The sequence below is a fragment of the Sebastes umbrosus genome, chromosome 3, assembly GCF_015220745.1.
Source record: "Sebastes umbrosus isolate fSebUmb1 chromosome 3, fSebUmb1.pri, whole genome shotgun sequence".
NCBI lineage: Eukaryota > Metazoa > Chordata > Actinopteri > Perciformes > Sebastidae > Sebastes > Sebastes umbrosus.
In genome coordinates, this window is record NC_051271.1 from 39,437,963 (window position 1) to 39,465,565 (window position 27,603).

A 27,603-nucleotide genomic window follows, 5' to 3' on the forward strand; every position below is an offset into this window, starting at 1 on the left:
TAACTTCTTCCACGTATAAATCATTGTGGGTCGGTGTCCCATGCGCGCTCGCGTGTGGATACGCTGTTCAGACTCAGACTCCAACACAAACTACACGGAAGCACCAAAACCTCTTGGTTGTATCTAGTGAAGCCCGTCTGTTAAACAGTGTTGGCCGCGGGGGAGACCGTAGCTTTGGTCTCCAGGGCCGGAGTCTCTGCTGTACTCTGCTCCTCTGCTCCTCTGCCTGCCTTCACTCACACACCGCGCTCGTTCTCACTCTTTCGCTCCAATTTCACGTGAATGCGTGCACACTACACACTGCAGAAGAGTTAGTTTGAAAGCCAACACTAGGATCAGCATTGATTCATGGAGAGACCTTCGTCTGATCAGCTAACATTACTGCCAAGCAGCTGAAATATAGAGTGATATTGTGCTTTTAGCTGACGCGTGTCGCCTCACTGTGTTGAGCGATGCTCGATCATGTCTATGTAGAGCGAGCACAAGCATGAGCAACAGGACGCTGACTTTCGTTGACTTAACAGCCACAGGTGTTGCTGTTAACAAGACATTTCTGATTCTTATAAACAGTCCCTTTAACGCTGTGAAACAATCATAAACTAATTCTCTCATTCACAGCACCACTGGGATGTCTCCCTCTTCCAAGGTTAGCGCTCGCCCTCACACTCTCTTTTTTCTCTCCTTTTTTTATTTGAATGAGTCAGGAAGCCGACAGCAGAGCCCAACTTTACTATTAATGTTATCAAACAAAGAGAAATGCTCTCCCCTCGTCCTGAAATGGACGAAAAATTTGAGTTTTAGAGACGTTGTTTCGTGAATTCTGGTGACTTTAAAACAATGAAAATAACAAAATAATAAGTACACAATGCAACGGTATGTTTATGTCAAACTTCTAATTTTACCTTTAAATCTCAGGAAAGAAAACTCTATTTTTTTGCCCCTGCTGTCCTTTTTTTAGGATTCTACATGCTGTACATTGCCAGAAACAGGCTAAAAAAAGTAAATTTGACATAAATTGGGAGAAATAGGAATGGTGACCCAGGGAGGAAACCGGGAGAGGGCAATGAAAAACGGGAGTCTCACGAGAAAATCGGGAGGCTTGGCAAGTATGCTGTTCTGGCCAATCTGCCAGATACTGGGATATGTCTGGGAGGGATAAAACTATGAGTGATACATGGTGGTTAATTTATAACTTACCGTGCATTAAGTCACAATATCAATGATGCTGAATTCCTTATTAAAAAATGTTGTGAACTTCAGATGGGTCTCATACAGTATATCAGTAATACATTAGATCATCATTAATGTTTGTGGGGGGGGGGCAGTGCCAGCCCCGGCCCTCACTTTGGCCCCGCCCCTGGCAGACACACATAAGACAGATATAAGTAGACAGACAGACAGACACAGACACAGAGAGAGAGATGGATAGTAAACAGCAGAGGATCAGAAGAAGCAGAGAAATGCGTTTCTGATGTGAACAGCCAGGCTTCAGCTTGTGTGGAGATTAATAGCGCGGCCCTTCCGTTCACTATGGGAACCCACGCAGCGCAAATACTCTGGCTCTGCTCCGTTATGTATCACCATTATGAATCTCCCAGTGAACCTGATATGGAGAGGGCAGAGGAGAGTACCGGCAGCTTGTGAGAAGCTCCGGTAAGCATGAAAACGTCATGGTACCCCAAGGAGTAAAAGGAGTAAAATACTGCGTACTGCTACATAGCGGCCCACTTCGATCACTGCTCATCTCTCATGACATGTTGAGCCAGGCAGCTAGACCAGAACTGCTTACCGCAAACTCTACACTCCCTCCCTCATCTCCCTCCCGCTCCTCCTCACTGGGGCCGCCTGGCACAGAGCCATTGGGCCTAGTGTCAATTAAGGAAAAGAAATGGGCCGATTGACCTGTTTTATGGGCCAAAAAAAAAGAAGAAAAAAAGACACATGTTGGCCCAAAAGGACGTCGGCCCATCGGGAAAACGCCCAGTATGCCAGATGGCCAGTTCAGCCCTGTGTTGGACCAATCAGTGATAGTCATCCATGCAAACTCCACCCTGAAAGTTTTGGTACTTTCACAAAGTACTACCCCCGACCAGGGCTTTTTGGGGGGTAAAAAGGCCCCGGAAAATGTCCCCAGAACTTAATTTAGACCCTGCTCCCTGCGGTCGAAATGCAATGAGTTCCTCAAAAGGTTCTTAGTTCCCGGGGGGAAGTTTCTGCGATGGAAACAGGGCTAATTCTATTTATCCATCCGTCAGGCGCAGAGCAACATTAGCATTCATATTGTTGTGTTTCTGGCAACCTGATGAATGGAAGTCCAATATTCACTCTCAGCACTGTTTTGGACTCCGACTGAGAAAACTAAAAAGTTGATTTTTCGCTGTAAAATGCTCCACGATGTTCATCAGTAAGTTGCTAACTGTCTGCTGTTTGGTGCTAAGCAGGAAGTGTAGAGTGGGTTTATCAGAGAAGGAGGTTGATGAGAGCGGTGTTTGTGGGTAGAAAAATGATGAGGTGATCTGCAGAGTGAGTGAGTTAAGACAAGGGATCTCAAACTCGTTGGGGCCAGGGACAACACGGGTCAACATTTTCCACGGTACCCCTCAATCATAATAGGGATTAAGCATAATGCTTACTAACATTTGTACTCTAAGATACCATTGGAACTATTTGTTTTTCTAACATTTTTCAACTTAAATACTTCAGACCTGTTTGATAGTGATAAACAGAAACACATTTCAGTTTGAATCATGTTAACACCACTGTGTTTAGCTCTGATATTCCGGGTGCTTTGTAATCAGATGTCGCTTTAGCTTGGCCGGCCCTGTGGCTTCGTTCACACCTGAAGACACATTTAGGTCTCCCGTCGATGTCAATCGATATAACTGCTGTCATATTTTGTCAATTTAGCTCGTTTGGGCTTAGCGTCACTTGACGATGTGGACTGATTCAAATATTTCTCCATGCTCGCCAGCTAGCTAGCTGGCTAATAAGCTAAGCTAAGCAGCAGCAGGAACGGTTTGTTTGCTTCCTGAGTGAAGTGACAGATTCATGACATGTTGTTGTGATGTGTCACAATCATATCAGAGTTTCTATTGGCCCAAAGCTAACATTGGTGGGAGTAATGGACACTATATGCTTGTTTTATTGGCGCAAATGGTCCCCATCTGTAGATATGTACGTTTTAATGACACAACACAATTTTATCATTTATAGCTAATTACTTTGTGGACCCCCTGACAGAGTGCCATGGACCCCTCGGGGTCCCCGGATCCCACTTTGAGAATCACTGGGTAAAGATGGCCGCCCTATCACATGCACCTTGTTAGTAGATGAAGTTGTGCCCGAATCCTTCAAGTATGTTTACTTTGAACTGAAAGAGATAGATAGACAGCTTTATTGATCCCCGTGGGGAAATTCGATTGCCACCAAGTCAGACAACAACAAACAAAAACACAGTATTCTCAATACACCAAGATATGATAAGATAAGATATTCCTTTATTAGTCCCACAGTGGGGAAATGTGCAGTGTACAGCAGCAAAGGGGATAGTGCAAAAAAACAAGATGCATCAGCTAACACAGTAATAAAAGAGCTAAACAAAGTGTAACAAAATATGAACCATTTAAATAGAAGGAAGTATAAAAATAGGAGCAGTAAATACAGTATTGACAATAAACAGACTAATAACAAATTGCACAAGTGGAAATTATATTGCACAGTGAGAATGAATGAATGAATGAATGAATGAATGAATGAATGAATGAATGGATGAATGGATGAATGAAATGAAATTCCACCTGAAAATATCCGGTTATTGTCTTGTTTTTGGTGTGTAAGTGTAAGTGGTCTACCAGTGCTCATTCAGGTGTTCATGGCACTGCTTCGATCAGGGACTGAAAGGAAATGGCAAATAAACTGAAAATGTTTGATGAACTTTATTTTTAAAAAATATAAAAAGTCATATACTGTACAAATAACGACTATTGAGTACAAGTCTAAAAGTGATCAGAAGGCAAGAATAATAAAAAAAGCATCACTAATTTGGTAGTAAGGCAGTCAACAGAAGCTGATGGTAGCTTTCAGAGAGGTGTTAGCTGACAGTGAAACAACAGTTCCACAACATTCAGTGACATGCCAAATAAACTAAAAATCAAAATGACTCATTCAGTTCATTACAGTATAAACGGTTCAGAAGCTCTTACAGGATACAGTCAATCTGTACGGCTGGAGATCGGGGGGGCAGCCCGTACCAGCAAAAGATCAGTCAGGAGGCAGCCAACAGGCTATCAGCCCTCCTTCCACCAGACATCCACAGTCTCTGACCTGCAGAGCTGAGGCAGCTCACTAAATCAGGATGCTGGACTGACGTGGCCTTTTCTGTCCGTCCCTGCAGCAGCAGTCTGATGACCGTGCGCTCCGTTTCAGATGAGATAGTGGCTTCAAAAGCGACATGTTCTCAGTCATTGACCACCAGCCCGAAGAGCTCCAGCAGCTCCTTGTTGTCCAGGTCGATGAGGTCAGTCGGCTTCTCCCCGCAGTCGTTCTCCAGCTCGCGGTCGGCACCGAGCGAGAGAAGGTAGCTGGAAGAGACACAGTGTGACCTGCTTACTCTTGCTCATTTGCCACATTGGCAGTCAATGCGAGTTTCTGCCATACTTTAGTGTCAGGAGGGTCAATGGGGTGCAAGAATGCAGCACATCCTCCAGCTTCTCTTACCTCTGGCATTGGAGAGCTGTGTGTGTGTGTGCGTGTGTGTGTGTGTGTGTGTGTGTGTGTGTGTGTGTGTGTGTGTGTGTGTGTGTGTGTGTGTGTGTGTGTGTGAGTGTGTGTGTGTGCGTGTGTGTTGGTATGTCCTTGCAAATGTGCAAACATGTAATGTCAGCTGCGTCCTACTGGGTACATTTTGGGAAGAACACCTTTGTTTCCCAAAAGTGTAGGCTTCAAAGGGTGACTAAACAACTTTTGACAGAAGTAATAACACATTATTTCTTGTACAAATAGGCAGAATATTTTTGGCATCAGTGGGCCAAAATTCCATAATAACCTTTCAGCATATTGTAATTCAAGTGTTCTGAGAGAAAACTAGACTTCTGCTCCTCCTCATGGCTCTGTTTTCAGGCTTGGCCAATCACAGGTCATTTCAGAGAGAGAGCGTTCCTATTGGCTGTGCTCTGGCTGGTGGGCGGTGCTTGGTATTTCCTCAACAGATCTGCTCTATAATGTACACAACTAAGCCACTTTACTGATTCTCCTCACTCTATGTTTTACCATAATCATTTAATTAGTTATAACAGCGGCTACTGTTCAACAACAGCTACACAGTCTTGATTTAAACTGAAATCGAGATTTGATTGTCTCTTGCTTGTGTAATATAAAAAGATGCTAACCGTGCAATGTGTGGGAAGCCGTCGCTGCAGGCCATGTGCAGTGGGGTCCACCCGTCCTCGTCCCTCTGGTGGATATCTGCTCCGTGGTGGACCAGCAGCTTCACACACTCCAGGTTCCCAGACAGGACGGCCTCGTGGATGGCGGCCATGCCTGCACAGAGAGGGCGGCGAGAAATAACTAGTAATCAGTTCATCATGGAATCATGCCGTGGTTTAAAGGAACAGTCTTTAACATTTCGGGGGATCTATTAGCAAATAGGAATATAATATACATACTGTAACTATCTTTTCATTAGTTATAATCACCTGAAACTAAGAATCATTGTGATTTTGTTATCTTAGAATGAGTCCCTCATATCTCCATAGGGAGCAGGTCCTCTTCACCGAGTCCTCCATGTTGCACTGCCATGTTTCTACAGTAGCCCAGAACGCTGGCTCCAGAGAGAGCACTCCACAAAGGGAGGAGTGAGCAGAGAACTACTCAGTTGGTTTTGCATCTGCAACCACACCGTTAGATGTCGCAAAATCCTACACACTGTCCCTTCCTAAGCCAGATTTGTAACAGCGTAAGCATTTACTAGATCAGGGTGATGTACATGTTTCACAGGCTCTCACCAGAGTTGTAGATGGTGTCCAGGCTGACTCTTCTGGCTCGGATGAAAAGTCCGATCCTCTCCAGCTCGCCGTGTCGTATATAGTCCTGGAAAAGGATGTCATTGGGGAAGTGCACGCTGCGCATTGACTTCAGAGCAGCAGAGCTCTTGCAGTTGACTGGGACGCCACAGTCCTGGGTGTAAACCTCGATTCCCATGGTCTGGGACACGGGGCACTGGTAGTACTTCATCCTGGTCGCAATTTCTGAAAAACTGGTCGAATCCAGCGGACGCCTTTACAAATATTAAGTTTGATTTCCAGAGCAGATCTTCTTTCCTGCAGGAAGATCGAGCAGTGCTTCTCAGTGTGGCTCTCTTGCGTTCTAGTGTCCCCCCTGTGTATCAGCAGTTCCTCCCTGTGTGGGTCTCTTTATACTCTCTGTCGGGCTATTTAAGGACGCGACACCTCACAGATCCAGTGGCGAGATTTGGAAGATGAGCAGCCCTCTGGTCAGACCCCTCCTACTAGTCACAAGCCCCTGATATAACTCCCATCTCCATGACAGCAAGTAACCTCTGCCTCTGTTGTAACCCCGACATACCCAGATACTGCTCACTTAAAGGTAGTGGTGACATCCCAAGAGCTGAGGGGGGGGGGGGGCTTCTCGTAAACACACACCAGGCAGGATAAAAGTGGTTTATGCTGTTTACTGTGCCGGAGCCAGCTGCAGGGGCATGGAGGGGTCAATGTGGAGGCTGTTGACCGTTAACTGCACCGACATAAACAGAGTCATATTCTATCTTAACTGTTGATGTGCGACACAGAATGACTGAATCATTTGCAACATCCTCTTTATTACTGATTGGGAATCAGTAATGGAACATCAAAAAAAAATATTAAAGTAGTTCAGGCTTTTCAGATGTGAATAAATATAAGAATAAGAAGAAGAATAAGAAGAAGAAGAAGAAGAAGTCGTTGCCGTTGTTGTTTTTTGGTTTCAGAGGAAGACATTTTGATGCACTTTACTAGAAAAAAGAAATAACCATTTGAAGAGTCAGAAGTGTTCTTTGTTTTTGTGGTGTCAACAGTAGTGAGGTCAGTAAGATTTAGTTAGACCTGAACTATGGAATATTAAATCATCCATCTTTGCCCACTACGTCTTAGCCTTTCTTACCCTCAGGTATGCATAAACTACAGGATATGAACGTCTTTTTAAAACACAAAAAATTTTAAATTATCCAACACATTCTCATCCCAACTAGTTTCATACCACCGCTTTGTCACGCCCCTTGGCGTCACTTTATTTTTGGCATCAAAACCACTATAGTTAAGTGATTTCAAGATTCTTTCGTACACCAGAAATAGTGGCTAAAATGGGCCCTACACACTCGAATAAATGTTGGAGAAATTGTGGTACACATATTGGCAACCATATTCACATATTTTGGACATGCTCCAAATTAAAAAACATTTTGGGAAGAGGTATTTCGAGCACTCAAAGATGTATTCGACCAAAATTTCACCAAAGATCCAAAAATGGCACTGCTGGGAGCAATACCGGAAGGCATTGATGGAAGAGCCAAAAAATATCTCTTACAAATATTGCTTACAGCAGCAATTAAATGTATCACGATTAAGTGGCTAAAACCTGAGCCCCCAACATATAATTTATGGATTGAGAAGGTATGGGAAATTTACCACATGGAACAAATAACCTATTCCCTAAGACTCATATTTATTAAAAGGTGGAGCCTTGCCATGATTATACTAATACAGTGATTGATGATCTGAATGTTCTTATATATCCTGGATCATACTTGTATCTTTGTCTTCCTGACCCAGGTCATCTCTCTAAGCACATACGCACATACACAGATCCATACAACACACTCCCCCTCCCTGACCTCCGACCCCTTACCACATTTATTTTTTATTTACATTTATTTATTTATTTGACTTTATTTTATTTTAATTATTTGGATTGTTTAAGTCTGTGTCCTCCCTTTCTCTTTGAATCCAATTGAAATTACATTTTAAGATCAAGTCTTGTTTTGTTCTTTGTGTTTTCTCTCTCCCCCCTTGTTTTAAGTTGTAAGATTACGTGTAAAAACAAAGAGACAGCTATAAAATGAAAATACAGTGGTAAAGAATGTAATGATGATTGTATAAGTTGCTGAAACTGCAATAAAAACTAAGTTGAAAAAAAAAAACCCACTATAGTTAAGTTTAGGAAACTACATGGAACTACATGTTTGGACCTAAAACTACAACGTCTGTACAGTGAAAATGAAAGTGAACGTTGTGAACAGTGGACATGAACAGCGGTCTCCTGGATGAAAGCCTTGTGTTTGTTGGACCCGTCCACCTCCACTCCCGCCCGCTCTGAGCATGTCCTTTCGCTCTTTAAACTACGTCACCACACTCCCGGCACACTTTCTCTGAACGTTCACTGTTGCCGTGGACGGGTTTACATTACAGTTAATGGAACATTGGGTGGAGTTGGACTCATGACTTTAGTATTTCTAAAATCCTGCCTACGGCCCTGAATGTAGAACAAACCAGATTCTCCAGCCATGCTCAGTGAGGCTGTATGGAGGCACAGCAGTGCTTTGAGCTAATTGCTAATGTCAGCATGCTGACATACTGATATTTAGCTGGTATGATATTTACCGTGTTCACATCTTAGTTTAGTGTTTTAGCCATTTAGCGCTTAACACGAAGTAAAGCTATTAACCACAAGGCCCTCGAAAACCGGCTCCCCTGACCTCCTCCACCATCACGCCCTCTACCGATGCCTCCGGTCTGCTGAGGCCTCTCAGTGAAACTCAATACCAAACCACATCGAACATGCCCCCACATTGTCATCATTCAAATGAAGGGGTATTTGGACTTTGTTATGTTATACACTAAAAAAAATGAAGGAGCGTCAGTTCTAACCCTGCAGCTCATCAGTTCAGAATGGTTTCGATATTTAGACGTTATAGTGTTGCATGGATTCACCATAACAGCACACACAGCAGTTGTCTAACTGTCCGTCCTTATCAAATCTAAATAGCAATGGAGTGTAATGACAATTTCCCTTCCAAGCTTCATGTGTGGAATAATAGAGTGCTCCAGGGATGATGTATTTTTGTAGGCCAACCAGGAAGTTAGCATTGTCCTGGTTCCCTCAACAAAAAGCCAACAGGATATTTCCATTTGGTTTTGGATTATTGCAGAAGATAAGCTCTGTGGCAAACACACTTTTATGATACTTACATGTTTTGTTCAGCAAGATAATCTCCACAAATTAACACCACTTTTATGATTTTTGAAGTGTAAATGCAATCGCCAGAAGTAAAAAGCTAACGTTAGGCTATAAACCAACAACACCACAGTCACATGAGCGTGAGTATACACAACGAGGATGTAAAGGAGGACGAGTCGGCGTTTTGATGTTTAGTAGTTACCTTTAGCCACTTGTTAGTAACCGCCTTTTTTAAGACACAATCAAGGCTTCAAAATTCACGAGTGGGATATCTTCTGACGTATTTTATGTCGTAGAACAAAATGTTAAAATCTCTTCAGCTTGTGTTAACCACAGACCTGATCTCAGGCATGGAACTAAAAACCCATTCAATAAACCCGTTGACTTCCAGACGAGGGAACTGAAGTGCTAAAATGCTAACTCATTTCTGTGTTTTAGTGCTCATCCCTGTAGCACTCTATTCAGTTGTATATCTGGAAAAAACAAAAAGAAATGAAGACAAATGTATTTTTTTCCAATTTTTTTGTTTATTGGCCACCATTTTCATGTTTTCCACATCAATTTGGATATGATGGAATGCTTTGTTAAGTTTCCCCCACCACTGTAGCTGTTAAACTCATCACCTTGCTCTACTCAAGCCTCCCCTCCCTGCCAAACAACACTCACACACACACAGTACATTCATTCTCCTGTTCATGGACGATCAGAAAATATGAACTAGCCATTCAACTCGCACAATTTATACACCGTGCATTTCCCCTCTCTCTCACACACACACGCACACGCACACGCACACTGCTGTGGCAACGAGGGTGTTGGGTAGAGCCAAAAGGGATGCAGGGGGTACAGTACGGGTGAGGGGTGGGGCTGTGCAATTGTTCCCTCCCACTTCAGATATAACAGACACTTCTCTCAGACCAACCTGACCAGTAGACTGTACCAATCTGTCTTCTTTAGTAACCACAGTGAATCTCTGACTAGGCATGAATGCAGTGCGACCTATCAGAACTGGCTCCAAAAAACCATCCCAGGTCTGAGAGTGTGTCCGAGGGCCAACTCTGCCCCAACAGGACCAGCTGGCTACAGCTGGGCACGATGGTACATCATTAAAAATGACAAGTCCTAAATTAAAAAAACAAAACAAAAAAAAACCTCATAATGAAAGCAATTAAATAAAATAGGATTTCCCCCCCCTGAAAAGTTAACCGTTGTTCCTTTTAGAAAATAGTCAGTAGCCGCGCTAAAATGAGGAGACTGAACCGAGAAATTATCTGGGAATGAAAAATGAAAACAAGTAGACTTCCCCCCCCTCCACAAGAAAGAAAACAGTTGGTCTCAGCTACAGATGGGGTGGGTCCTTTGTGCTACACTGGACAAGCTCTGTGGGGTTTATTTTAGTGAAGACTTTGCAAAATAAACACATCTATAGGATGGCCCCATGTCCCCTGAGAGATCAGTCCTTACAAAACCACCACACAACTCTGGTCCTCTGGATTTCCATCAGAGGGAAAAGAACATTGGCAGCCCCCCCTTACCTAATGAATACAGGTTACAACACTCATTAAGCTCATACCCACAGGAGGGGAGCAAATTCAACAGGAAAAACAAAAAAACGAACATTTTGAAAACTGGATTTCAATGCCATTTTTACATTTGGTTTAAAATATACAAGGCAAACAGCTGATGTGGAGCTTTGTAGAGAAGGCATTGAGGTCTCCCATAGAGGTGGTGCGCTGTTCCACAGAGTCCCCCCCGGGTGGGACAAGACGAGTCTGGCCAAAAGTTGTGAGGTTGGAGATGTGGCTGGCAAAAAGGCCCTGCCACGCCACTGATGGACTGACTGACTAACTGGCGGGCGGGCCAGCAGGCTGGCTGACTGACTGAGAGGCAGTTAAAGGGGAAGTATTAATGTTCACATGACAGGGAAGGTCCGCGGGGAAGTGAAGGTGGTGATGGTGACTGGTTGGAAGGGTTGGGGCGGGACTCGTCTCCTCTCTCTTTCTCTCCTCCGCCAGCTCTTACAACTCGTCGTGTCCATCGTCCTCACCGTCAGAGTCCCCTTCCTGTCCTTCATCCACCTCATCCATATCCTGGAGAGCAGAGGAGGAGAGTGTCGTTGATTAAGACAGAATCTCTCAAAATCTGACAAGCATGCAGGTCTACTTCATAGTGAATGCACATTAGGGGTTTCACAGAATAGTTGACTATCAAAACCACAGTAGTTCATCTGTGGTCTGCTGTATTAAAACAGTGGCAATGCCTCCCGCTCTCCCTGCAAGAAAGCAGTCACTACAGGCAAACAGTATCTCCTGCTCAGTCAAAAGCCGGGTTTCCACTAAAAGTTCCTGGGACTTTTTAGTCCCTAGAACTACTTTTTAAGGAACTAAAAGGTTCCCTCAGCCCACTGTTGTCTGCGTTTCCACTGCGGTCTAAAGACCTGAGAAGATCAGGCTAATTAGTCCGCTGACGTATGAAAAAGCAACATGACATGAGACGACGGCAGCTGGTGGTCACAGCGGTAAACACACTCTGCAGCCTGCAGCTCAGTATGTCGCCTGTTTCAACTAAAAAACACTCACTGTGACCATATTCACTGCTGCATAGATTTACTGCTGCACGTTGGATGTAATGAATGAAATGCAGAGGAGGATTTACTTGTGCTTTAGATTGTTGATTGAACACTGAAACAATCAGAAAACAACATTTCTTTTGCTCATTCACAGCATCGCTACGCTACGTCTCTCTTCTACCGCTCGCCCGATCTCTCTTTTTTAAAATGAGTCAGGAAGCCGACAGCAGAGCCTAACTTTACTTTTAATGTGATCAAACAAAGAGAAATGCTCTCCCCTCATTTTGTAATGGTCCTAAATCAACTAGAGTACTTCCTTGTTGTATGAACGAAGCGGTACATTTGAAGGAGTGTGTGTTTCCCCAATCAGCGACGTTGAATGAAATGCAGACGAGGAGAATGAAACTAAGAGCGTCTGTCTCCACAGTAAATCATCTGTCGAGTGTTTGAGGATTATTTATTTGTGCTTTAGAACGTAACTGCTGTGAAACAATCAGAAAATAATTCACAGCACCGCCCCGTCTCCCTCTTCTAACGTCTCCACTTGCCCTCTCGCACAATCTCTTTTTCTCTGCTCCTTTTTTTTAACGAGTCAGGAAGCCGACAGCAAGGCCTAACTTTACTTTTAAGGATATCAAACAAAGAATCATGTTCTCCCCTCGTCCAAAATCGACAATAGAGCATTTCCTTTATGAATGAAGCAGTACACAAGTTAAAGACATTGAAGCAGCGGTGGTGCGTGTGTTTCACCAATCAGTTACGGTCATCCCTGCAAACCTCACCTCCAAAGTTGCGGTACTTTCAGAAAGTACTACCCCGCGACCAGGGCCTTTTTCGGGGGTAAAAGGTTCCCGGAAAATATTCCCGGTACATAATTTAGACCCTGAACCCTGCGGTCGAAATGCAATGAGTTCCTCAAGAGGTTCTTAGTTCCGGGGGAAAGTTCCTGCGGTTGAAACGTAGCTAAACTTGCTGGGTTTAATCCAATCAGATGATGGCTCATTAGTAAACAGCCTCTCAGAGTCTAGGTAGGGGTCGCCTGCATTAGTTCATCCTTTACTGGTTGTATTGGAGACATTTTTTGACAAGAATTGCTCATTGTTATTGAGTGAAAGAAATATATATATATCTTGCAATTAATCAACTAATTTTAGTAGTCGATGATGATACTAAAATGCAGCAGTTGTGAATTTCCTAATGCACACTAAACTAGACCTGCAGGCTGTACAAGATGTTTAATTAAGAAAATGTAAACCTCCACCAGCATTCTCAGACAAACTCTCTTAGGCTACAATACTGCTGCATTACACTGTTGTTAAAGGCAGCATGGGGCCATCGTGAGGTCCCAACAAATCAAATCAGTCATCACTCAGCAGAACGTGTAATCAACACCGTCACAGCCACAGCTCGGCATATAGGTGCCAACTTCCGTTTTGCGCGGCCATTCCTTCATGTCTAGTCTTGAGGACAGGCAGGTGAGGAGATAAGTCAGATACAGGAAGCTAACCCTAATGTTGACCACAGTGCTACATGTGCCGCTTTTATCAGATCTCCAGGCACAGCCCAGTAAAAAGCTGGGACAGCTGCAGAAGGCATTAGCGCACAGCATTCAGCTGGGCTGCAATTAGACTTCTGAGAAGGAGGCGTAGTGGCAATAGTGGAGTGGAAAGCTGCTAGGAAGGAGGATACCCCCTTATGTAAGGCTGGATGCAGCGGAGTTGTAGCACACAGGAAGGTGCTGTGGACTGAACTGCCACAATGGGTTAATGCAAGTTTTCTGAGGGCTGGCTTGACGGTTGACTATAAAGCCTGGTTGGCTGGAAAAGAAAGCTAGATGCAAACTTTGTGTAAAATCGTCTGAGATCTCAAACACGGGTAAGGCGGCAATTGTTAGCCATATGCCAGGGGAAAAAGCACCGTAGACTTGTCACAATGTTTTGGCCCAACCCAACGAGAGACCAAGACTGACCACGACAAGTAATGAACCAGCCAACACACCCAATGATGAACAATGAGAATTTCAGCTGGTCAGTCTAGCCTTCAAAAGGTCTATTGGCTTCCTATATAGGGTCAGTGAGTAGGCTACATGGCACAGTTTGCAACAATAGAAGTAGTCATAGTCAAATCAGCCGCTTCTGCAATGGCTGGCAGGATGTAACATACATGTTAGCAGTTGGATTTTAAACCATTTATGTACACAATAAACATCTAGCTATTCATTCTAGGACGTCAAATATGGTCTGAAAAATCTACAGAAAGTCTGGAAATTTGAGTCTGGAAAAGTAGGGAATTTTTGAAATGGAATAGGTGTAGGAACCCTGATTATTGTACACAAAGTAAATAAGTCAACTCTAGAAGAGGATGAGAACAATCAGCCTCTAAATCCTCACACTGCAATTACTCTTTAAGTGCAGCAGCTGTTGTTCTTGTTTTAGGTCACTGTCATCTCCAGTTTCCCTCATTCATGGCTACCTCCTCAATATGAATATGTCTCCACTGGTGTTAGGTATCAGTACACAAAGTAAACAACTTAAACAAAGCCATAGGGAGTATACATACATACATATTTGTCCACATGTTCCAGTACCATTTTTGTCCTTCCTGATAAAATTCTAATACCTGAACTTATACCTGAATTCTAAGTACCGAGCCAACATCGGAGCGGTTAAAAGCAAAAATATATATATATTTTTTTAACTGTATACTCCTAACCTGTTATGGATGTGATATGATTGCTATCTTTGTTGTAAGGCCTGGCTCAGGTAAACCCTTTAAAACATGAACAAATACATACAGAGAATGAATGCCATAGAGCTTTCTTTCATTATCTAGTGTGACAGATTTTGAGTGTAAAATATGCCAAGTTGCTGAAGTTTTGCTTCTGTTACACTCTCTGGCTAGCTTGATTGGTGCTGCGCATGAGCAGCTCTCAACAGAGATGAGAAAGAAGTGCGACAGCTCACTTGTCCGCTACTTCTATCATCGATTTGGGATGCAGGCGATCGTTTCTTCCAGAACTTAAGATGGAAGTTTCTAACAAGTGAGCCATCTCACTTCTTTCTCACCTCTGTTGAGAGTTGCACATGCGCAGTACCAAATCCGGCAGGATGTACGGATCGGGCAGCGAGTGGTACATGCTGTTGTTGTTCCTGTGTAGCGTAAATGAGCTTATAAATGATATGATAACATGAATCGGTGCATAGACTCGTGTACCCGCTGATTCCCCGATCCAGCATTTTAGGCTGCATCGGAGGTATTTTACGATACTAGTATCGGAACAACTCCAACAGTCATTACACAGTCCCAACTGAGCACTGCATACAAAGTTAGATTTTTGTGAGAGAATACAGCTTCTTTTATGTGGTCTCAAAAGGAAAATACAAGAGGAGCCAAGACATCAAGATGACCTGAACTAGCTACACTCATTGAAGCTCAGACAGCTTCTTCTTAAAAGGCTACAGCTGTGCTGTGAAGGCACCGCTTCCTACAAAATGTGTTGAGATGATCTTACCTCTGCGTCCAGATCGTCGTCGTCGTCTCCTGCGGGGGCGCCGCCCTCCTTACCGCCGCTCTCCAGGAACTTGGTGAAGCCATCCAGTGTTCTCTCCCCATTGTAATCAATCACCTGTTGATCAGACGTCATTTATGATAAACACCCCAAAAAAAGTCTAGAAAATGCAAACATGACTGGATGCATTTAATTGCAAAAACAAAAAATATCACTGAGCCTTTAACACCCGACTGGACCATTTAAAAGCAGCAGATAAACTTTGGCACTCTGTCTTCAAATGGTGCTAATAAGTTGTCTGGAGGTGATCTACGAGCAGTGGCACAGCGACACGCCGGTGCGATAAATCCTATAATAAGGTTGTACATGAAAAGGACAATCAAAGGACATCTGCAATTTTCGTTTTTAGCCATTTAAAAACCATGAGGTGCTATATAGCACCTCATGGCTGCCACCGCAGCTCCATCCTTTCTTAGCCTTCTCCTGGTTCTTCTGCATGCTTCAGCTAAGTAGGGTCATGGGCTAATCCTTAGACTTACTATGGGGTGGCCCCAGTCTATACCACCCATTTAAGATCACTAAACTGACGGCTGGCACGTGAATGCCTGGAAAATAAAGGAGTGTTATGGAGAGAGGCAGGTGCGGGCTCAGCGGAGAGTCTCAATGTGAGTGAAGTCATCGAGCAGGAATCTATAAGAACCAAAACACCAACATAATGGCGAAGAAACTCACGAGGTAGGCGAGCTCAGGTTGCTGCACATGGTTAACGCAGCTAAATCAAGAGCCACTAATGATACTTTGGAATGATTTTAACTCACAACTGCAAAGGCATGTAATGAATTAAGAGGACAAAGCCCTTCATTACGGGTGGAAAGGAGATAGGAGAAGGATTATAGATCAGTTAACACAAATGGAGAGGCTTAACCTGAAGAGAAGAGAGATGATGCCGATTCAATATTTCACCTCTCTCTCCGCTTATGGATCAAATGAAAAGAAAACATTGTAGTTAGGAACACTCGCCTTGCGCTCGTCTCCTGCAGGGAAGAACTTGAGAGTGGGGAAGCTGTGGACTTTGACTGACTCGATCTCATTGGCTGTGGAGTCCCATCTTAGCCACGATGATGTCAGCGCTGTCCTTGTATTTCTCTCCCAGCTTCTCCCAGATGGGAGTCAGCTGTTTGCAGTGTTCCACACCAAGGTGCCATCTGGAATACCATTCAAAAAAAGTAGTCTAGTGTTAAACAGTATCAGACAAAATATACAGTACTGGCCTTAGCTCATTTACATATTGACCAGTGAACACATTTGAAAAAAATTGGCGTTGTTAAAACAAATTTGCGTGAACGCGTTAACTTTGACAGCCCTCGTTCATATGATCTTTGGAGTGAGGCCTGAAGGGACGGGTGACTTTCTCTCTAGATTTAGGGACTTTTGGAGCTAGTGCTGCTAGCTACTTTCATTGGAAAAGAGTTGGCAACACTGGCTCAGTTTTTCATATGATGCTTTCAAATCTAGCTTATTCTTGCTGGTATCTCTAATATAACCTACCCTAGCTTTAAATTAAGCTCTGGTCAATAGGGTGTCTGGATGTTTGATTTCAGACAGGTCTGTACAGCCTGCTGCAATGGCATAGCCTTGAAGCAGGTAAACACACGCACACAATATGTGCCATGCAGCCTCAGCTTCCTTGCTCCCCTTTAACTGGCTAGGAACTCCCAACCCCCTCCTCTCCTGTCAGTGAATACGGGCCTACCACGGGCCAACCAGCCAGGTACGGAAAAATTCCTCCAAAAATAGTGCAAATTGGATGTGGATCGCTGTAAAAAATAATCCAGCAGCTATATTTAACCGCATCTTTTCAACTTGAGTGTCTGGTAACAAATTAATTCGCAGAGAGTGGGCTGAGAGGGCGAGTGAGCCCTAGCATCAACGCTTGGTATTTGGAAGAGGCTTAGCATAAGGCAAAGTAAGGAAGGGCAAAGATTCAAGTTTCAGTCACTGAAGCTAGAGGCTTTGCCAAATCTCTCACCTATGAGCAACTGAGCTTTGACTGCAATGTGCCCCTTTAAAAACAGGTGAACCCCTTTACCACCTCAAGAAGATTATCATAAATATATTTCAATGCTGTTAAAATAGAGGCTCTTACAGAATTCCACAAAGACGTTCAAAGAGGGATTGAAGGCGATCTCCTCGAAGTTCTTGCCAACCAAAACTTGCACTGGGGTTTTTTCCCCGTCTTCAGGGATGTCCTGACTCATGAGGTGGGGCTGTGAGAGAAGAATTAAACTCAACATAATCACGTACATCCATAACATCCATGTGCTGCCATAACTAACCGCTCCTCTCTCTCTCTCTCGCTCACCTTGAGTTTGCCCTCCGTGAAGAGTTTGCAGAAACCGATGATGCTCTCTGCTGTGATGGCCTCGTTCTCGGCTTGTACTTGGTCATCTCGTCCTCCAGGGTGATGAGGCGGATGGCAGGGCACTCCTCTTCTCAGGCCGAAGAACTCCAGGATGCGCTGGTTGTCTTCCACGTCGCTGTCGATGAAAATGAACAGGATCTGGACGGAGGAGACAGAAGAAAACTAAATTTAGAACAAAATTGAATTCTGTCTTCACAAGTCATTCAAAATATCCTGTCCTGAGCAAAGTTTTACATTTAAAAGATTGTCTGATGAGCATTCTGTATACATTACTCACATTGGTTAGAGCTAGAACACAAGTTAAAGCTGAAGCCGGTAACTTTGAGCAATAAGATAAAAAAAAAGTTTAAAAAAGAAGAAGAAAGTCTTTCACTCTATCCTGACAGCAGTGCGTGAGACAGATATCACTGAAAAATAAAATCATGTTCCTCTGTGTCCTCATAGTGCTCGTAATGACATTTGCAAGATCTCACAGTGCTGAAAGGCAGCTATCAATCACTGCTCGCGAAACTCATGAACTGCGACCAAAACTGTCAAACTAGGAAGCGCTGATCATTTGGGAGTTTGCTCCGGCCGGTGGGCGGCACATGGTTTTGGCTTGATTGGTTTAAACATGGCTGCCGGGTCACAAACTTTCTGATTTTACTGCTAAACAGTACATTAAATCTGTTTCCGAAAACATTTGAGGTGAGAAATAGGTATTACAGTAACAGAATTCTGATTCATATTGGATCAGCGCTGCCTAGTTTGATCAGAGTTTGCGAGCAGTGATTGAAAGCTGTCTAGAAACTGCAGAGGACAGTGGGTTTTTTTTGCGTCTCATGCACTACTGTCAGGATATAGTGACCGTTTTATAAAAAAAATAACTTAATATAACCTCGACTACAGCTTTAAAGACAAGGCAAGTGCGTTCACCTACCCGACCCTTGAATCCCTCTGCAGCTTTCTTAAACTCGTCCATTTGTCCTGGAAGTCTGATGCAGTTTTGGGCAGAAACATGAGGATGTGGGACTTGATTTCTCCACCGAAGATTTTAGGGGCGGTCTGCAGAAAACAGAAATATACAAGTTTGACATGTGAGGATAACCCACTTGGATTTCTTATTTTTGTGGAAGGCAGTGGGGAGTGGGGAAAAGCCCCGGTCCTTACCTGCTCTGTGAACTCGATGACCAGAGGCAGCTGGTTGGCCTTGACGAAAGCAGGAGGTTTTCTTTGGTCAGCTCTCCATCGAAGGTATTGCGCCCTTCGTCAAACTGTAAAGGAAACATGGAAACATTTAGATACAAATATCATCCGCCCACGTAGTCTGCCTGTGAACACCAAACATAGATTTACCAGACAAACCACTTTAAAATCCCCTGGAAACCCCAGCTGACGAAAGCCCCAATGGACGTGTATTAAGTGTTAAGAATAGCAGTGGTACAGCTGTGCCAAGCAACCCTTACTGGCAAACAATAGGAAAAAGGACATTAGGCCGGTTGGAGTGCTGCCAGCCTTACGGGCACTGACCAAGCTATGAAACTTAAACCTCCTACCCTGTTGCAATAAAGTGAAAGACCCCAGCTGTTTATTGAAGACTGACCCTGCTTGGGGAGGGTTTGCCTAACTGTAGGCAACAAGCCGGCAAGTCAACAGTGTTTGTATCAGGGTAAAGTTACCAACATGGATCGGAAAGCCAGACAATGACGGTGAGAGGACTGAGCCTTGGTTCATGTGTCAAAATGAAAGGAGATCATCCATAGCGCGAGATACTTAGAGTTTGTTGTTTCTTGTTGAAGCAGCTGAGCTGCATGAAATCATTACTGAACTACCGAAAAACTACAACTGTCACAAACTATGATGCCCCATCACGAGGAACCAGAACAAAAAGTGATAAGCCATGACTGTTAAATATAACTGTATACACCATATATAAAATCAATCTGTGTGAAACAATTGGAACAAGACTCGGTCAAAACCAAGTATATGTCTGGACCGTGTATGATCTGTGAATCTGTGGCTAAATTGTTCCACAAATAGTCAGTGGTCATATGTTATAATGTTAAATCCAACGGTACATGTCCACCAGGTCTGGCGAGGACACTAGGAGACGCACTGCTCCACTCGACTGGTCGTTCAAGCGGTGAACATATCCTATCGTGGAATGCACCTGATTGGTCCCTGGTTTTTCTGCTCGCCGTTTCAAGCGGGAAACAACATGGCGGTCTGTTCGTAAACCTTCTGTTATTCCGTCTAAACAATCCACCAAAATCTACTTGAAAAAACATTTAAGTGAGAAATTGGCAAGATGCCACAGCTGAATCTGGTTTCATTTTAGATCTAAATCGCCTGTTTTGACAGTTTGGCCTGAGTTTCGTGAGCCGAACGTGTTGCGCTGGACGGGCTCATCGCATTATGTTGAGATTTTTCAACATTATGCAAATACAGACCCGTACTTTTTACGGTGAGTGAGTTTCAATTCATGTTAACGTTAAATTAACAACCTACTTGTTACACTTGTTATCTTTATCCTGATATAGCCGACATGTTACCATTATTTTTTGTTTGAGACAGCTGGCAGAGAGACAGAGAGAGAGAGAGAGAGAGAGAGAGAGGGAGGGAGAGAGAGAGAGAGAGAGAGAGAGTGTGTGTGTGTGTGCGTGTGCATGTACAGCCTCTGCTGTTTTCCTACAGTGATTGAGGTATACCTGAGGAATAAAATCTCATCATTTGACTTTTCTTTTTTTTTTACCGTAGTATCGAATTGGGTATCAAGAATCGTGAGAATTCACTTGGTTCACTAACCAAGACGGTTTGGTTAGTTTTATTTGTTTCTGTCGAATTTCAGTGAAGTGAGTTTTAAGATGCTCCGCCGCTAGAACAATTGATCTCCCAACTGAAACTACAGGGGTTGTGCGCGTGTGTGTTACATTTTTTTAATTGTTGTATTTTGTCAAATGCAAAAAAAGAAAAGAAAAAGAAAATACATGATATCAGCATTGTATATTAGCAATCGGACACCCTGCTCTCTAAATATCGGCATTGGCCATTGAAAAACCCACATCGGTCGACTAGGGATGTTAATTATTAATCGTTTAACTGTTAACCCACATTAAGAATTTTGACCTATTAATGCTATCGGTTAAACGGTTAAAAGATATATTAAAAAAACAGCTAAAAAGCTGAGCAAAACTCAAAGGAGTGGCGTGTCACTTAAGGAGAAAAGCTGGTCCACCTTAACAGCCTACCTTAAGTGAGTCTGAGCCGGTGGTTACAGGATACAGGAAGTTGGCTTGGAGGAGTTGTAGCATTTATTCACCGACAAATAAACTGTACACACACGGCTACAGCTACATTCACAGTTATAACGCCACCGACAACCCCACACTCACCGCTGCAATACACACGGTCTGTCGGACACTCGCTATTGTTACGCCGGCCAGACACAACAGCTGACAACCCTGCAGCTAAACTAAATGATGCGGTGGAGTCTTACTGGGACGGACACATGCAGCGTCATGGCTGCTACAGTGGACTCTCCTGACGGGTGAACTGGGGACTCAGTTGTCTGTTGTGCTCATACACTGCAGCTAGTGATAATTGATGGGATTTAACCTGTTTGTGCATCGGCTTTTCATTTCAGCTGGGTGGCTTGTTAAGCACTAAAAATAGTGCCGCTGCATGCAACGCACTAATCTTGTCAATTAACGGTTAATATTTGGTTAACAGCGGTGGTTATTATTTTGCTTAGTTTTTTATAGACGAACATACTGGACCTTGACCCATTTGACAAATCGACATGCCGACTGAGATACTGTTGTGCTGATAAGTAAGCTAAATGATTTTCTAACCTATTCTGCAAGGAATAGTTGTAGTCAATAACGGGGATACAAAGACAAGCTTTACCTCGGTTTGAAAAAAAAAAACAAGAAAAAAAAACATCTTGTGTAAGTTTCAATGAGCTACAACATGGGAAGAAGGAAAGCTAGCCTATTTGGGCTAGACAGGGAGCACCCAGCTGCCAGTCGTTCATCCTCTGTTCATAGCCAATGGGGCTAGCTGAAAGACGCACCATCCCCTAATACAGCTCGTCACCATTCATCACCATTAGCTCAACATGCTGAGGTCGAGCAACGGGCCCGAAGGCAGACGCACGTCTAAAACGTTGGATGACACCTCAGACGAGCCGAGATAGCAACGGAGAGTGGATACTGTGTGGTCAACAGCATCGCATTACCAGAGTGTAGATCATAAACACTGGGGTGTCTTCAGCAGCTGTCTGTAAACACTTACACATGTGAGAGTGTGTTTCACAAGGTTATGCAAGGCCACTAATAACCTAGTTACAACATAATATGACTACAACCAGGGCAGTGAGTAAACACTTAAAATAGTCACGAGTTAACCATTAGGATGTCTGCATCTTATGAGACATCCTATAACCACAGTTTGTCCATATGTTTGAATACACATCGATGTCATATTTGTGTGCATTATGCACCCTATGCGTCACCAACCAATTACATTTAAATTAATTAAATGGAACGGTGAAGAAATAAACTTAAGAACTTGAAGTCACCTTCTTGAAGAGGACAACGCTGTCCTTGGACACCTCAAACTTGGAATAAACAGCATCGTCGGCGGTCAAAGCGTAGGGAACGTCATCTGTGGCTTCAGCTGCTTTTTCGAAGACCTTGGCACCATCAGAGTTAGCGTCCTACAGACGCATAAAAAAAAAAAAACTTGGTTTAAAGCACTGTGCAAGTTATCCCTAATGATTAAAACTTTCTTGTAAACATTTAAACTGCAGTATTTTTCTTGAAAAGCAACAAAGCAAAATAACAAAGACTATGCCAGGAAAATTATATTTAAATAATGAAGATATTGAATAGCCTAAAATGTATTAATTGTGCCTTTGAGATTATCATAGCTTGATGTTGAAACAATAAACTGAGTAATGCATTTTGAGATATCATACTGTACGCATATGGGACACTAAAAAGTGTGTATACAGTATAATCAAAAGGAAGGAGCTTTATCACTAAATGCCTCTTATTTAAATCTGAACTTGTTATATTCAGACCTTGAGAGATCAGAATCATACCTTAAAGAATCCGATGACTGCCACCTCGTTGTCAGCGATTAGATACTCCGCCTCGGTGACTCCGGCCAGGGTGGCGACGGCCGGGCCCGTGCGCTTCTTTAGCCAGCCGACGATGTCATCTGCCTGCCTGCCAGCTGCAACACAACAGAACACAATAACTCAAGCACTTCTGTATGTGCAGATATCACGGGACTGATCATTAACGACTGAAATAAATATGCACACTGTGATCAGCTTCATGCATATCAAGGAAGGAAGAGAACATCTTTCTCAGTAGTTGAGCAGACCAAAGAGATAGATCGTACGGTGGCCCTGAGGGTCAAAACACCACGACATTTCACGAAACACTACGACATTTCACGAAACACCGCGACATTTCACGAAACACCACAGCATTTCACAAAACATCACAACATTTCACAAAAATCACGACATTTCACAAAACATCACGACCTTTCACAAATCTCACTTCCTGAAATGTCGTCGCGTTTTCTGAAATGTTGTTGTGTTTTGACCCTCAATGCCACCATAAGGTCGGGACATACCTGACCTCAACTTAAATACTTCAGAGCCTCAGGGGTGTGGAGTTTAAATGAATTTCCACTGTCTCTACTCAGGTTAAACTGAATATACGCAGGCACAGACACCACGTCTTCCCACATTTTATGGTGTGAAAGTTAGGTGAAAATAGGTCAACAGCAAAACAGACCACTTCATCTCTGAAACCTCAGCTGGCTAACAGCTCTTACAACTTCAAATGGCAACGCACAACCACTGCTCATTTGTTTTCCACTTCCAAATCCAAGCACAATCAGTGAATTATAAAAAAAGTAAAAATCATTTATGCCAACTTTGTGAGGCTGCAAAAACATGTGTACCTTTTCTTTGGAGTAAGACTGTTGCAATTAAACTGGACTTAATCTAGACCGCCTGTCAGACTGAACCGTTGATGCAACATAGCAGCAATTTCACAGAGAAGCATGTTGATGAAGTCATGCATCATGTAGTGTTGGAGCGGTGCTGTGAGGTTATGTGATCGTCATTTCCACAAGACTTCCCAACCTACTCTCCCCCCCCTCCTTTGTAAACCGAGCCTGGCCCAAGCCAGCAGAGAAGAGGCAACGTGAAGAACTGCACATCTCTCTACTGGCTCAGAGTCAGCATGAGAGGAACGTGCAGGGACGACCCAACCCACATTTTGTCTCAGTCCTGTTGCTCAAAGCCGATTGGCTGGCTTACAGTTTACTGCTGCGCAGATCATATTACCAGGATAAAGAAAGTCAATAGGGCTTGCCTTTAGTTGTCAGAAAGGAATCTTTATGCTATCTATGAAGCCTTCAGGAGATTATATTATGAAATAATATTCAGTCACTTTCCTATGGCAGGAGTTACTCAAGATTACATCACTTTGTGAAAAGAATCTCCCATTCATTAAGGTGCAATGAGTAGGGAAAACTAAGTTGCACGGTGGGAGAAAAATATATATATATATTTTTTTTTTAAATAGGCGTATGACTAAATTCAAATACAGGTAATATGATGCAGTTTGAGAGAAAAAGAACATTATAAACACCAAATCTTAATCCAACATGAGTATAGAAAACACATCAACAGATGAATAAAGACATCCCAATAATACTCACCAGAATACTCTTTGGGTGACTCCTTCTCTCCGCCCTTAAAGAACTTGATGGTGGGGTACCCTCGGACACCGAAGTCTTGGGCCAGTTCCGGTCTCCTCTGTGGCGTCCACCTTACCCAGGCGGACATCTGAACCCTCAGCCTTCAGCATGCCAGCGGCCTTGGCGTACTCTGGAACCAGGGCCTTGCAGTGACCACACCATGGGGCATCTGCAGGAGTGGTAAATAGGACATTCAGTAGGGCACATATACATTTACATTGTTGATGATAAGAAAACCTGAGCTAGAGGGTAGATCATTTTTGGCATAAAATACATCCTTAGGGATGAATTAAGTTCTTATCTTATGATATTGTTGGAACACAACAGGTTTATTAAAAAATGCAATATGGCAACTATGGAACACAAATAAGCAATCATTAATGATCATCAAACTGAACGACTTTTCTGATGATCACTCACACAAAAACATAAATAACTTGATGACTGTCTTAGCTCTCGACCACTGTCCTGCTTATACAGAGCAGAATACAGTGGTGGAAACGATTAGTTGATTAATCGATCGGTCAATGGACTAAAGTGATTACCAACTGTTTTGATAAATGATTACCCGTTCACCAATATTCACTCTTTTCAGCTAAACTACTTCAATGCAAGGATTTTCTAGGGAAGCACTGATCTGACCCTTCAGTCCAGATACCGATACCTGGGCTTTGGGTATCAGCCGATACAGAGTGACAATCCAATACCAGTGTTTAATTAATAAGCTGTATGCCACACTGTGTGGAAGTGAATGGGATCATTCTTTTATGTGAACGACAACATCAGAGCTGATTTAAACCTTGCTTGCCTAACTTTGTAAACAAAAATGTGACAAATAAATACATGGATATTAATGTACTGAATTGTTATTTATTGTTAAATAATAAATCGTACATCAACAACTTATGTAACAGGAATCAAAAATTCAGGCGAAAACCTTTTTATTGCAGCAGCAAATGGTCAAAACTTAAACAAGAATTAAAATTATTTTATACTATTTTCTGATATTTTATAAACTAAACTTTATATTGGCCTATGCTATGATCAACAGATTAATTGATGATGAAAATAACCAAGTAGTAGCCCTATACTGATGTGTTTCTGGACAACTTTTGGTGAAGTAGTTTGGGACCTTTTTTTAAAGGTTTGAAATAAGAACTCCTTTGAGATTATTGACGGAGCAAACTGCCATAAAAGCGAGATAATTGAATTGCTACTGTGGTTTACATGTTAAATCATTTGTAGCCATGGTGTCCAATTGTACATGTAAACGTCTTTTGACACAAACTCCAAACAGAAAATCACCTTATCAGAAGTGACACGTCAAATAAATGACCTGCATTGCATCACCTTAAAGTCCATGACAAAGAACAGCAACTTCCTTGTACCAGGCCAGCCCATATCAACGCACAGATGAACTTTTGTTAAGTACACGTCAACCTAGCTCCACATCCCCCTGAGATCCCTCCCAGCTGACAATACGTGGCAAGAAAAATAACCCTTCCTCCCTCCCATCCGGAGCTCATTGGAGAGTCTTTCCCCACGCAGTCCCTGACTGGTCACGGATCTGTCCCATCATATAGAGCAGGTCAACAATCTGACTAGAGTGGAGCGGGATGGGCCTGCGGGCTATGATAAGTGGCTCCATAAAGCCGTGTGTGCTGTGACACGCAAACTAATCCTACTATGATGGAAAAGAAGCAAGAAGTGCATGAAAAACGACAGTAAATGAGACGTAAACAGTGAAACTTACAGTATGAAACCACAGCAGCCAATCGAAACGTTACAGCCCCGCACTGTGCTCATTCACACAACCTTACTCTTTATGGCTCATTTATTACAGCTTTATTAGTTTATTACAGCATGAATCCCGGCGGCACGGTGATAGTGCACGCCCTGACCTAGTACTCCTAATACAACATGGTGCGCTGCTACTAGCTCTCCATCTATACTATTCTGGAACTATAGTTCAGTTAAAGCAACCATATGGCTACACACAAGTTGCAATATGAATAACGTTTAGCACTAAAACTAGTGAGGGATTAGTGCGTTTAGTATCAAATACCAGAAACCGGTCACACTCTGAGGATATGTGAGGATCCTCTCTGTGCTAGTTAGTCACATTTAATGGAAAACTAGTGTGACAGAGGAAACGCAGTGTGATAAACAATGACCCGGGTTTTACTCAGGTCTGAACTACGGTGACACAGCTGGGTGGTTAATGCTACATTAAAGCCAACATCAGTCAGTGAGCCACTAACGGCGGAACTAAAGTTGAATGCTAACATGAACTAACCAGTACATGAACACAGGCTGAGTGCAGCTAGCTAGCTAGCTAGCCGGGCTACCTGGAGACAGCTATAGCGCTAGCTGTAGCTGGAGAGACATGTTGTGTAGTGCGGATACTCACAGAACTCAACCAGGAGGTTCGGGTGAGCTTTCAGAGCCTCGTCGAAGTTACTTTTCTTCAGCACCAGGACATCTTCTTCCTCAGCGATCTCAGCTCTGCTGGCAAAGCAGCGAGCAGACGAGCAGTCAACTTCAGCATAGTGTGTCCGTCGAGTCGAGTCTTCTTCTGGACTGAGAGGAGAGAGAGAGACGAAAGAGCTGCAGACACGGTGGGTGACGGTTCAGCTGTGAGACTGTTCTGCTCTGTTTCCTTGTTTCAGGTTGTTGCAGGTTGTCTCAGGTTGGGAGAGGAGCTGCTGTTTTGTGTCTACCGCTACTAACGTGGCACCGCACGCAGAAACCGGAGGGGTCAGCCGTAGTGCGCATGCGCATTTATCAGGCCGAAAGCAGTTCGTGTTGAATTGTGACTGGACCGCAGCGCGCGGCACCTGGAAGTGAATGATAGGCGCTCCCTGCATCTGCTGCCTGCCTCCACACTCCATGCTCCATGCTCCCTGCTCCCTACTCCCTGTTCCCTAGTCCCTGCTCCCTAGTCCATACTCCATGCCTCCATGCCTCCATGCCTCCACATCATGCTCCACATCAGCCCTGAGTGAGAACACACAGGGAGCATGGACAATTAGAGGAAAAACATAATTTTTAAGCACATATACTTTTTAAACGGACAAAGTGATCTATATTTCAGCACCGTTTCAATGATAT

General features: G+C 43.4%; 2 protein-coding genes across 2 annotated transcripts; both read right to left on the reverse strand.

Annotated features, from left to right (window-relative positions):
• Positions 1-3,920: 3,920 nt before the first annotated feature.
• ppp1r27b (protein phosphatase 1, regulatory subunit 27b) lies at positions 3,921-6,396 on the reverse strand. Its single transcript, XM_037765856.1, has 3 exons — positions 6,003-6,396; positions 5,388-5,538; positions 3,921-4,580 (listed from the first exon to the last, which is right to left on the reverse strand). The coding sequence occupies exons 1-3, from the start codon at positions 6,229-6,231 to the stop codon at positions 4,457-4,459; spliced, it is 504 nt and encodes a 167-aa protein (XP_037621784.1). The 5' UTR covers positions 6,232-6,396; the 3' UTR covers positions 3,921-4,456.
• Positions 6,397-9,735: 3,339 nt separating this feature from the next.
• On the reverse strand, positions 9,736-27,122 carry p4hb (prolyl 4-hydroxylase, beta polypeptide; the record flags this gene model as incomplete). Its single annotated transcript, XM_037763961.1, is given in 18 exon segments — positions 9,736-11,318; positions 15,309-15,422; positions 16,326-16,409; positions 16,411-16,491; positions 16,493-16,536; positions 17,452-17,572; positions 17,668-17,735; positions 17,738-17,796; positions 17,798-17,865; positions 18,647-18,690; positions 18,693-18,771; positions 18,877-18,929; positions 18,932-18,980; positions 22,286-22,423; positions 22,811-22,944; positions 24,454-24,541; positions 24,543-24,661; positions 26,903-27,122. Coding segments are annotated over 18 exon segments (1,635 nt in total), but the record flags the coding sequence as incomplete, so codon positions are not given.
• Positions 27,123-27,603: the final 481 nt, after the last annotated feature.